This window comes from Brachionichthys hirsutus, chromosome 5 (genome assembly GCF_040956055.1).
Source record: "Brachionichthys hirsutus isolate HB-005 chromosome 5, CSIRO-AGI_Bhir_v1, whole genome shotgun sequence".
Taxonomy (NCBI): Eukaryota; Metazoa; Chordata; class Actinopteri; order Lophiiformes; family Brachionichthyidae; genus Brachionichthys; species Brachionichthys hirsutus.
The window spans coordinates 14,343,069-14,355,246 of NC_090901.1; the positions used below are offsets into that span (position 1 = coordinate 14,343,069).

General features: G+C 43.6%; 1 protein-coding gene across 1 annotated transcript in view; it reads right to left on the reverse strand.

Moving 5' to 3' along the window:
* Positions 1-5,915: 5,915 nt before the first annotated feature.
* LOC137893571 (cytosolic carboxypeptidase 4) overlaps positions 5,916-12,178 on the reverse strand; it is a 32,326-nt gene continuing 26,063 nt past the window's right edge. Inside the window, exons 22-26 of the mRNA XM_068738981.1 lie at positions 11,784-11,915; positions 11,619-11,681; positions 11,410-11,523; positions 9,452-9,606; positions 5,916-7,189 (exon numbers count right to left, since the gene is read on the reverse strand). Coding sequence (XP_068595082.1) covers positions 6,925-7,189; positions 9,452-9,606; positions 11,410-11,523; positions 11,619-11,681; positions 11,784-11,915 — 729 coding nt within the window. The 3' untranslated portion in view covers positions 5,916-6,924. The remainder of the gene's footprint in view (positions 7,190-9,451; positions 9,607-11,409; positions 11,524-11,618; positions 11,682-11,783; positions 11,916-12,178) is intronic.

Here is a 12,178-nt window from a genome sequence, read left to right on the forward strand (position 1 = left end):
ATCTACAACCTGACTGTGTTTCTGCAGTCTTACATTCAATTCAACACAAGCGGCAGCTACGTTGCTGCTTCATTCTGTGACTGAACTATTCTCAACAGGTTTGCTTTGAAGGAGAACATTTTCTATTTCATAATGAAAAATTATGAAAACAAAAAATTATGCCGTTAATTTTATAGCCAAGAGAGAGGGAGGGAGGGATGGATGTATGGAGGGAGGGAGGAAGGGAGGAATAGATGGAAGGAATGGATGGATGGAGGGAGGAAGGGAGGAAGGGAGGAAGGGAGGAATAGATGGGAGGAATGGATGGAGGGAGGGAGGAAGGGAGGAAGGGAGGAATAGATGGGAGGAATAGATGGATGGATGGAGGGAGGGAGGAAGGGAGGAATGAATGGGAGGATGGATGGATGGAGATAGGGAGGGAGGGAGGAATGGATGGATGGAAGGAAGGATGGGAGGGTGGAATGGAGTGATGGATAAAGCAGCATGACCACTACCACCAAATAAATCTGAATGGTTGAAAACACTGATCAATAATCAAAAGAGGGCGAGTCTCTGCTGAGGCGCGGCGGCCCGCTGCTGAAATAGCAGTTAATTAGGTCGGTCAAGAGGGAGCGTTATTGATCGAGTCCGCTAATTGGTCATTTAACTGGCCGATCCCAGAGGCCCGTTCACCACCACAGCTTCTGTTTCAGGATGTGTGTGTTTGTAAATGTGTGTGAGAGGCAGAGAGACGATACACAGAAACCGCAGTAGCCAACGTAGCCGCCGCAAACAGCCAGGGGGGTTTCCTTCAATCGTAAAAAGGCTAACCAGACAGCTTCAAACATGCCACTCGCCTGCATGCACTATATTATACTGGTCGATTTGATTAGCACACAGACACACACACACACACACTAACAGAACATTAGTCCTGGGTGTTTGATAATTATATGATGGAAATAAAGTTCAGATAATAAAACTCAAGCAAAATGCGTCTAACAGAAGGACGGTCCACAGGACATGGCTGGTCATGTGACCAAGAGCTGGAGGGGGCGTCTTAAAACTGTCCAGAGGTCAGAAAATCTAGAGTGTGAGATATGTTTCAGCATCAGTTATTGAGTGGTGGCTATCGACAAAACGCCGGCAGCACAACATGCTGTAGAACCCGAGCATCACGTTACCACGGGAAGACCAGACAGCAGGACGAGGGACAGGAGGGACTCCCACCCCCCAGGAGGCCCAATGCCACCTGAACAAAACAAAATATGAAACTGGAGCATGTGGTATGAAATCTGTTCTTTGATTTGTGATGACTGAATTATTTAGTGGTCTGAAAGCCCATCCTACGGTAAGGCCTATTGCCAGGGGGCAGAGTGAGTCATGTAAACGGAGTCCTGCCAGGCCCCAGTGGCCGAGACACCGAGACATCGGCAAGTCATTTCTATCAAGTCCAGTTCGCTGTCGCACCGCAGAGACCAAGTCCAAGGTCTTCTGACTTCACGCTTATGATTACATTGATTTTTAAAATGTACTTTTCTTTTTTAAAAACTTTAAAAGAGGATGTCCACATGGTGAACTAGATAATCACCCTAAAGGTTCTAGATTGTTCTTGGTATCTTTATACACCAACCACGAAATGTAAAAGTGAATCAGAGTTGATGTGATTTTTAATGCATTTATGACAATAAACCTGTGGATGCATGAAATCAGACAATTTGCTCATTCAAGTGCAGCAACCTGAACACAACTACCATCTACAGTTTAGCATGGCTGCTGCAGGAATCTGCGGGCAGTGGGAATAAACCAGTGGCATGATGGTTTCACTGGGCCGGTAATGCATATGAATGGAACGGATGAAAGCTATAAATAAATAAGCTATAAATTATTATTATTATTCGATGAATTAATTAATTATAACATTGAAAACCCCATTTAGGGATTCAAAAGAACAAAGCAACAGGTGCTTTAAAGAGCCATCTTACCTGTGATTGCAACCATTTGTCCTTCTGTCTGTCTGTTAGCAAGATAACTCGTTAGCAAGATAACTCGACATGTCCAGAATTAAAGGTTCTGGACATGTCCAAACCATTTAAAGTCTGGTCTCTGACCTTGTCTCCAAAACCCCTAAGCTTCACTGTCCATTTTATTGTCTCATTTCTAATCCTATCCAACCTGGTCCACTCCCAAGGAGCTTCTCAATGTCCCACTTCTTCTTAGCTAACCATACACTTCTGCACTTCCTGGTTCCACCACCAGGTCTCCTTATATCCTTTCCAAATTTTGTCACAATTATCTGATCTCACTGGTAAATCTGTAACTATTTAATTTCTTGTTCCAAGTTAATTAAATTTCTTCCAGTTCATTTCCTCTACCCCATAAGCATGGACCAAACTGAATTTTACAATAATTCCGATTTGTTTGCTCAAAAAATAGTCAGACTACATAGTTGACTGTCTTTGATACATCAAAGACAAAGACTTCAAAAGCCTGAAAAACATCAAAGGCCCAGAATGTATTTAAGTCTCAAAGTAGGTCCATTGCCCATAATAGAGTACATTATGGACAATGGAATGGTCAATATTGGAAATGGAGAGGGGGATATATATTGTCCCTTCACAAGGCTGATTTTATCTGTCTTAACTAACGGAGCAGGAGATAGTAGAATTGTCACAAGCTACAATTTGTTTTTTGCAGGCCTGCCCACAATAGAGAATTTCATATATTTCATATATTACGATGATGATGATGATGATTGGTCATAAAATTATTGGTCATCTAATTATGATCGTCTCTGAAAGAAGATGCAAGGATGGATCAATGGATTGGACGGATGGAAAATAGCAAATAATAAATTATTATTATTATTAGACGAATTATTATTAGTTATCGTTATATACCGGCCATGAAAAGTAACATTGAATCGGAGTTTTTAACTGATTTTTGAAAGCGTAAATTAAGTTTTCAATGTAACATTTAATATTTCTTCTTCATTCTGAATCAGATCCTGCAATGTTCACAAAGCATATGTATTGATCCGGAATCCAGGATCAGGATCATCACCAAAATGTAATCATTTGTTCCTGGTAAGATTCCCAAGATGAAAATGACCATTTTATCAAGATCCATCCAGAACTTTTCAAATGATCTTGCTAACAGACCGGACAAAGAAACGCCGGCGATCACCCAACCCTCGCTTCGGCAGAGGTAATTAAAAATAATATACCATTTGCTTTGTGTACCAAAAGACCAAAAGTACTTACAGCTTCTGTATTGGAGTTGGTATTTGATACACAAAGGAAAAAAATAGTGTTGGTTATGTGTGTGTGCGTGTGTGTGTGTGTGTGTCGCTGCAACTTTGTGTGCGAGGGGTCATCAGATTGATGGCGGATTGTGTGTCACTGATGTAAAGAGACTCCTATGAGATAATGTGACGAGAAAAAGGCACACACACACACACACACACATCCTAGCAGACTTGAGTAGATGGGAGATGAGAAGATAAATGTGGCAAATGGGTTTATCAACCGCAAAATGTGTGAGTGTGTGTGTGCACATGCACGTGTGTGTGCGCGTGGTGAAGACAGCACCAGAACTATTACTTGCGTTGTGTTTGCTCATCACACTCAGTCAGCGTAAGTACACAAAGCACCAATTAGCCATTAGACGAGTCGCCGTGGCAACGGTCGCAACGCACCAACACATCGGAGCTGAGAGGAGAGGAACTGGAAGACGCCGCAAAGCCTTTCACCTTCCTGAATGAATGCCGTTACTGGGCATCCTGCTGAGTACAAGGGGAAGTTTACCCTGATGAGAGAGGCAGAAAACCAAGACGACCTGGTACTGATGTGGTTGACAACGGAGTAGTTGTCAATACTTTCTCATTTATCTGCAGTGGAAAAGCAAAATAGATTTTGGTTTTATGCATGTTATTCTGGATTAAGTCCAGGTTCTACTGAGTGAAAAAGCTGTGGAAACAAGGTTTTACTGCACAGTTTCAGACAAAAAAATAGAGCAACACAAACAGATAAATGCACAAATAGATACACCTGATACACTCCTAGATATCTAGACGGTCAGTATCCAAGCAGAAAGAGACAGACCATCCTGATAGCATTCCTCTCTGGGGAGTTGCTCTTGAATCACGATGAGCGGCGTGCCTCACAATCCAACAAATACAGTATACAATATTGAAGAATGCAGTTCTCCCATAAAGCAGTGGTCCCCAACCACCGGACCGCGGCCCGGTACCGGTCTGTGAGGCATTTGTTACCGGGCCGCACAGAATAAATAACTCATTTATACAATTTCAGGTGACTATTGAAAGTTATTTGAACTTTTTTGTTTTTTCCAGCATGTGCTGACATGTTAAACCCCAGCGAGATATGGCACTCAGGATCAGCACTGGACAGCTCCATAGGTAGTCGGCTACATATGGAGCTTTCCAGTGCTGAAGTTCACATTCAGAATCAGCACTGGACAGCTCCATAGGTAGTCGGCTACATATGGAGCTGTCCTGAGTGCTGATCCTGAAAGTGCCGTCTTCTCCGTGGCATTGACTCGGGGAATGTTCTTTATCTTGCCCACTTCGGTTGTTTTGTTTGGTTTGCGCATGTCCATGACAAGACAAGGTGGTGGTTTTTTGGGTTTTGTTTTGATTTTGTATCGATTATCTTTGTTCCTGCGTGGTGATTGCATTTGAATGGAACTTTTCCACATTATTAGATGTGTTAATTTATTCCCATCACAAACTTTGGTTCAGACTTATGATTTTTCTCATTTACAGTATGGCTTTATCTCTAACAATTATTAAGTTACAACCTTTTCAAAAATTGATATCAAAACTGAATATTTTATTGTAATTGCTGTGGCAGCTAAAGAGTTAAATGAAAAAAATAGGTATTTAACAGCATGTTAAGGTGTAGTTACATTTATTTTACATTAAATTACATTACATTTAGTTACATTTTTTACTGTGTTACGGTTTACATTTGGCCTTTGGAGGGAAAACATAATGCTAATTATGGTCCTTGGAGAAAATTAGTTTGACACCCCTGATCTAGAGATTCTCCAAGAGGAAGCCCCCCCAACATGTTTCACCTTTAAGTGTGATCATTTGTACCCGTGTGTTGAATATCCATATTGCACCGACAGTGTGGTTCTGTCTTTCCCTGCAGGTCTTCCCCTGCTACGCCTGTAAAGTGCCTTGATATGACTTTCTGTTGTGATCTGGCACAATAGAAATGAAATAAAATTGAATTGAATTGAATGCTCTGCGTAACAAGTAGGCATTATAATGGTATCATAATGGAAGTGGTCAGTGGGATTCTTGATAGGTTGATATTGTTTGTTGAAATTCCTACAGACAGGTTCAGACAGGTAATTGCAGGAATACATCCGTCCATCCATTTTCTTGTTGACAACCTCAATGGTCTCGTTTGCAGCCGCTCTATCCACCTTGTTGCTGGAGTCTATCCGAGCTGACTCAGGCGAGCGGGAGGTTACACCTTAGATGCGTCGCCAGAGAACATACAAACTCCATACAAATAGGAACCCTGTGTGTACTTTCAGTGGTTCAAGTATGTGGCGCACCCAGACATGTGCAACCACAAATTGCCAAAATTAGTAGTCTATAAACTAGATAAATATTTACGTAATTTTAATAATTAAAAAATAAATAAACGAGTTCCGAATTAAGAGAGAAGGAAAAGGGTGTGTCTGATCCTTTCTCTAACGATTCGTCTCTTTACAGACTTTCTTTTTGTTAATGCGGCCACCAATCCGGGACCCGTAACAAGTACACACATTCTCCTAGAAAGATCCACGGATCTTTATTGAAATACAATCGTTTGAAGTAGCAGAAATGATAAATCAATAACGGTCAAACGCATTTTATGTTATGTGAAGAAGAAAATAAATCAACCACAAAGTTGATCAGATTTTTATTTTCCCTTATTGAAACTGAGTTTCATTTTAGAAATGCATACAAAAGACACACGTCTCATTTCTACTGCTGAGAACAGACTCTTTGTCCCATTTCCTGTCACACGGCGTACACTCAAAAAAAGCAGCTGATGATAGGAATCCTTTCATGCGGTGGCCAGAGGTGTGTGTTATGATGAAGACTATGCCATGTGGGGGGGGGGGGGGTTGTGCATTTCATTAACTGGTGTGATGCAGGTTAATTATTGCAAAGCACGACCAAACTACATTAGAATGAAGGTTGCTTTTAAACAAGTACAAGTTGTGTGGCGAAATAAAACTCAACGTGCCATTTGTCAGCCGAGCATCAGAGTGTTTGGGCGTCGTGTGCTGATCTCACCCATATGGGTGCACATCAATGCCAGATGACATGGCGAGAGGTCTGGCTGCGCTGGCCCATTGTGGGGCATAGAGACAAATGGATAGGCTTTAATCTACTGTAAAAAATACATTATAATAATAATATAAAGCTGGATACGGCTGGCGCTCACTGAACGGCACGCTCAGAGTCACGCGCTGAATGCAACGCCAGCAGAGTTGTGAGTGAGTACATACATGTGTACAGTATAAATGGAATACACAGTATAGACATAAAATGACCACACAAATGTTGGCCAAGTTATCGATCGACGGGGGGGTTTCATTTAACGCTGAGATCGTTTAACGGTGGCGTCTCTGAACGCAACACCGTTGTTAAGTGAGGCCAAGCTGTAAAGACAATTTAAAAAAAAACAAGGTGTAGCGTCGCCGCTTGTTCCGCTTTCGCTTCACTTGTATTTGTTAGAAGAATACAAGTACATTTTAAAATACATTTCCAGCCCGGCCACTCAAAGAGATTTACAGTGCAAGCCAGCCTTCACGCATTCACACAGAGGGACCTGCAGGCAGGATCAATAACAATTCACACAATCCCTCACAAGTCGGAGGATCAGACCCCCGGCTCCCTACGACGACTCCGGAAGATCACGATGTTGCTGCTGGTGTTGATGCCGCCAAGCAGCTTCCTCCTCCCACTGGGTTGGATGGAATGTGCAGCCCTTCTCCTCCGACTGCTGCGATTGGCCTGCAATCTTTTGTCGCCGTGTGCCCTTCATCACCCTCACCCTCGTCATCAGCACTGGCCATGTTGCTGTTGACGTCTGAATCCAGATCTGCGCCTTCGAGCGATGTGCAATCTGTGGAATACTCAATGTCCTCGATGAGTGGAGGTTCGTCGTCTTCAAAGCAGCTGCACGAGAGAAGAGGAGTGTTACAACCGCCGCAGGAGTTTATCCTCGATTCAAGCGTGATTAAAGGACTTCATTACCCAGAAACAACTGGGAAAAACAGTGGCAAGAGAAGGGATTCATTCCCTGTTACTGAGGGCAGGGGGTGGGGCACACCCAGGATGAGACGCCAGCTCATTGCGGGGCCACACAGAAGACCAACAACCATCCACTGGCGGGGAGCGAACCCACGCAGGCACGCGGAGAACTCTGCACAGAACGTAATCAAAACCAGAACCTTCTCGCCGTGGGGCAACAGCACTTTCCCCTGCGCCACCGTGCCGTCACGACCAACAATTAGAAAGAACACTGTGTGAAACCGTTTGATGTGGTCTGTAAGGTAAATGAACCCGAATACATGGGAATGCTGAATTAATGCCGCTTAATTATTGAAATCACCTTTAAGCTGATTTAACAGATGTAAAACATGTAAAACGATAGATGTTGCGATATTGGGATTGGCAGACAGAGGATTAAATACCTGCCACATGGTCTTCATGGTCTGTCGGCCAAAATGAATTCAAAGAATTTATTAAATATAATTAATAATTTATTAAAAGATGCAAAACAATGACTTGATTAAATAACCTTATATATGTCCTGATGATATTTCATGTCTAGATATTTTGAACATTTATAGAGCGTTCAGTGTTCCACGTTTAATGAGACTAAATCCATATTCAAATATCAGTGTGTGTTACCTAATAAAGCTCAGACAAACAAACCTGTCAGCAAACAAACAAACAAACAGGCGCCAGTGAAAACAAAAGCTAACAACTCTGTTCAAAGCCAGAGTCACATAAAGACTAGCAGAATAGCTGCCTTGAACAAACCTCAGTCAACAAGACCAGGCATCCAGCCGGAACCCAGATCAACGGGAACGTCTCCGCTACACCACCGCTGTTATGATGGCACCTGAACACTTTTAACAATCTGTGAGGGATTCTGAAGCCTACCAAATGATCCTGGCTCCCCCCCCCCACGTGAGAGGTGAAGGGAGGAAAGCAGAACGGACAAAGAGTTTATGTCCAGCATACTAATGGCAGCAGCTCCTTTGGGGATTGCATCGCCCTGTGATACGAATGGCAATGAAGCCAGGCGGCTTGTTTCTGCTCACACGCTGCATCTTCACATCAGCATGTGCAGTGTGTGTGCGCATGTGTGTGCGTGTGTGCGTGTGTGTGTGTGCAAGATAACTGAAATGTTTACACTGTCTTTCACTGGCATTTTGTGGGAAGGACTGTGTTTGCCATCAAATAGAAAGTTGGTGTTGACAGGTCACTGAGACACATGGCTCCACAGCACCCCCTAGAGCACATGTGTCAAACTCAAGGCCCAGGGGCCAAATGTGGCCCTCCAAGTAACTTTCTGTGGCCCACGAGAGCTGTGTGCAGACATTTGTTTTTGTAAAATGCTGCACCTGTCCCACGTGTTCTTAACAGCCCACATTTGTTGGTTGTACTGCAGTTCTGCCCCCCCTCAACTGTGACGCAGATACGGGAAAAAAACACAAACTGCATATAGAGGATTCGAACCCAGTACCTTTTTTCTATGTGTCGACAGCGCGATCCACTACACCACCATGCCTTCAGATGTTGTTATTTCATCTTAATTAAAAAAGAACATTTAATTCTTTCTTGATGCAACTGGTCCAGACAGTCCGTCCACTATGAGCCCGAGGTTCTGTCCAAGGTTTCTGCCTGTGAAAGGGAAGTTTTTCCGTGCCTCCGTCTCCAAAGTGCTTGCTCTTGTCGAACAAGTTGGGTCCTGTCTTTTCCTGCTACACCTGTAAAGTGCCTTGAGATGACTTTCTGTTACGTTTAAATCGATCCAAAACCCATAGAATCTCTGTCCCAAACAATGTGCGTCTTAATTTATTGACATATTCACATCAGTTGTGTTCAAGTACATGTTGTCCTGTTTAGACCAGACTTAAACGCTCCGCTGCGGCATCACCACGTTTATGCTGCTTGAATCAAGATGTGCAAGTGAAAATAGTTAAAACTGCAAAACAGAGGCATCAAAAAAGAGGCTGATAGTGTAGAAGAATAAAGCAAGTGTTGAATATGGATTTGAAGTCTGGAATTGGTAGCTGGCTGATGAGAAAAGATCCCAGATCCTGTGGGACTCACTGGGACCAGCATAAAGTCCACAAGTGGACTTTATGGACTTTCAATGGCCATTTGAAATCAATGGACACAGGCCCCATCAGCATGGTGTCTTACTTGTGAGACCTGTGGCCCAGGACGTTGTGGTCGAAATCGACGTGCTTGATGAGACTCCGACTGTAAACAAACTTTGTGTCTCTCGTCAAAGACAACAGACTTTGGCAGAATTTAACGCCCATCTCCTGCAGGTCCCTAGTTCCTATTTGGAAGCCCTGCAGAAACACAAAGACAAACTGATCAGACGGAATCAATTACATCCATCATACACCAATGTGTACACCCCGACGTGTACATCGTGGGGCCACACATACCTCTCACGCACACACTCAAGTAAAGTGACGGGTTCCTCCCCTTGAACAGTGCTTTGTTGGATGCTTTGTTGGATGCTTTGTTGGCAGTCTGAGTTGAACTGTTCTGCTGCTCCAATGGGAAGTCAGCTCTGGATCTCAAGGTAACTAACTTTTTTACACTTTTGATATTGTTGCTTTTGGGATTGTTTACTGGTTTTGACCTATTTTGTTTTCAGTTGTTGTTCTTGTTGTTTCACATGTCTCATATACGGTCTCTAAATCTTTGACTCTCCCCTGCATCCAAACACTCTGTCTGAACCTTGACACAACAGACTGTCCTGCATGGAACCAGCAGACGTGTGCTTCGAGGATGCGCTTCCTGGATTTCCTCCTGTCTTTCTAGAGCAGGGGTGCTCACACTTTTTCAGCATGCGAGCTACTTATAAAATTACCAAGTCACAAAGATCTACCCGCTAAAAAAAATGCAAAACATAAAATTATTTTCAAATATATTGAGGATTCTTTATTTACAATGTATGTTGATGTACCCTGCGTAACCGCATGAGCCAATATTGCATAACACAATTTAATTAACTATGAACATTTTACTTTGATGACTTGCATTGACTTGAATCAGCCAGGGATGCATAGTCCGGGCAGTAGCTGCTGACAGCCAGCCTCAAGCACATTTCCAAATGTTCATCAGTCATGGTGGAACGTTTTTCGGTGGAAAGTCGGTGTCGTATTTTCCATGAACAGTCCGAAAATGGCGCTCCACATTTCCCTTCTTTGGTAATGCGATGGTAGTCTGGCAGATCCGGCAAACGCACTTGGAACACAACATTGTGAAAAGAATTTCCACCTCCCATTCCGTATGAAAATGATATGTCTTTGCCTTCTTACTTGGTCCAGCAACCGCACTCATTTTCGATGGTGATAAAATTTCTTTAGTTTTGAAGAAAAAAGCGAGGGCTTAAGATCGGCGATAACTCGTGACTATCTTGTTAGTTCCTTTGCACTGAGCACCTTTTTCCGCATGTGCGGTGACCTAAAGGTCAGAAAAATTAAGTTGTCATCTGACAGGTTGCCGTGCATGTCAATCAAAAAATATGTCATGCGATCGACCCAAATTACCTACCGGCCGATCGCGATCGACGTAATGGGCACCCCTGTTCTAGAGCATGGAGGAGAGCTTCCCAGGGGCGAGTTCCAGAAGCTGCTCTACGCCATGCATGCAGAGGTTTCCTCTCAACCCTGGCCAAACGTTCATTGCACAGTGTCTTGAATAGTTTGGGGTTGACAATTTACAAGCATTGCTAAGTCCCAGCCTGCTAAAACCCTGTTCGCTACAGCTAGCCTCCTGCCAGCCTCCCTGGTGACCCCACTGGCTCCCGCTCCAGTCAGTGTGGTCCCACCAAAACCCTGATAACCATCTACAAAATGCCTCCTGCAGTGCTGAACCTAAAGCCAATGGAAGGCCAGCTGGTTTTACTGAGCAAATTGGTTGTATAGTTCAACATTTTCCTGCATTCCACTTTAATAAACTACAGATTATATCTAATCAAAGTGAAATCTGGAAGCTGATCAATCATTGGCTGTTCTGGAGTATCCCAAAGTGGAAGGTTGCTGTTTCTTTCCTAAAGTTAAAGGAGGGACAAGATTTAAATTCATAAAGTGCTTCGGGCGCACACACACACAATGACACACACACAATGACACACACACCTTGTATATTCCCTGGTTGCAGCCATTGTACGTACTCTCCATGGTGTAACTTCTCAGCACTCCCATCTCCCTCCAGACAACCACTCTGGCTGTGGAAGACCGGGACTTCTCCACCTGGGAAGTTCAAGTCAGAGCTGAATGTGGTTCCAAAAACTGTGTGTGTGTGTGTGCGTGTGTGTGTGTGTGTGTGTGTGTGTGTGTGTGTGTACCAAGTAGTTGCAGCTATTGAAAGAAAATGCTGGTGCAATACAATCCAAGGTCTTTGGAATAGTCTAGAGACAAAGACATACAGAGAAAATGATTCACATATTAAAAGTGATCGTTTGAATTTACCGGATGGTACAAGCACACACATGACCCAACGCGTGTCTTACCCGGTACCCGGGGTCCTCCTTCAGTCCAACGGTGTCAACATCAGAGCCAGACTGCCAGAGAGTCTCTTTGACACTGCAGCCATACAGGAAGACGTTCTTCTTTCTAGAGTGGCCATGGTAGTCACAGAAAACCTGGAAGACGGCGAATAAAGAACGAGACGGAGTGTTTCTGGGGCTGCATCAAATCTCCCCGCTTCAAACACATGTCTGTCAAGAAATGTTGAAATCTTTTCACCAAGAGCAGGAGGATCAGGGGACAGAAAGAAGAGGCCAGTCAAATAGTTCCTCTTTTAAGTCTTGGGCTTGCATAAAATTGGCATCTTTGAAATGGATCTTAATGGTTACTCTAGCACAGACATGGGCAAACGAAGGCCCGGGGGGGGCCATATACGGCC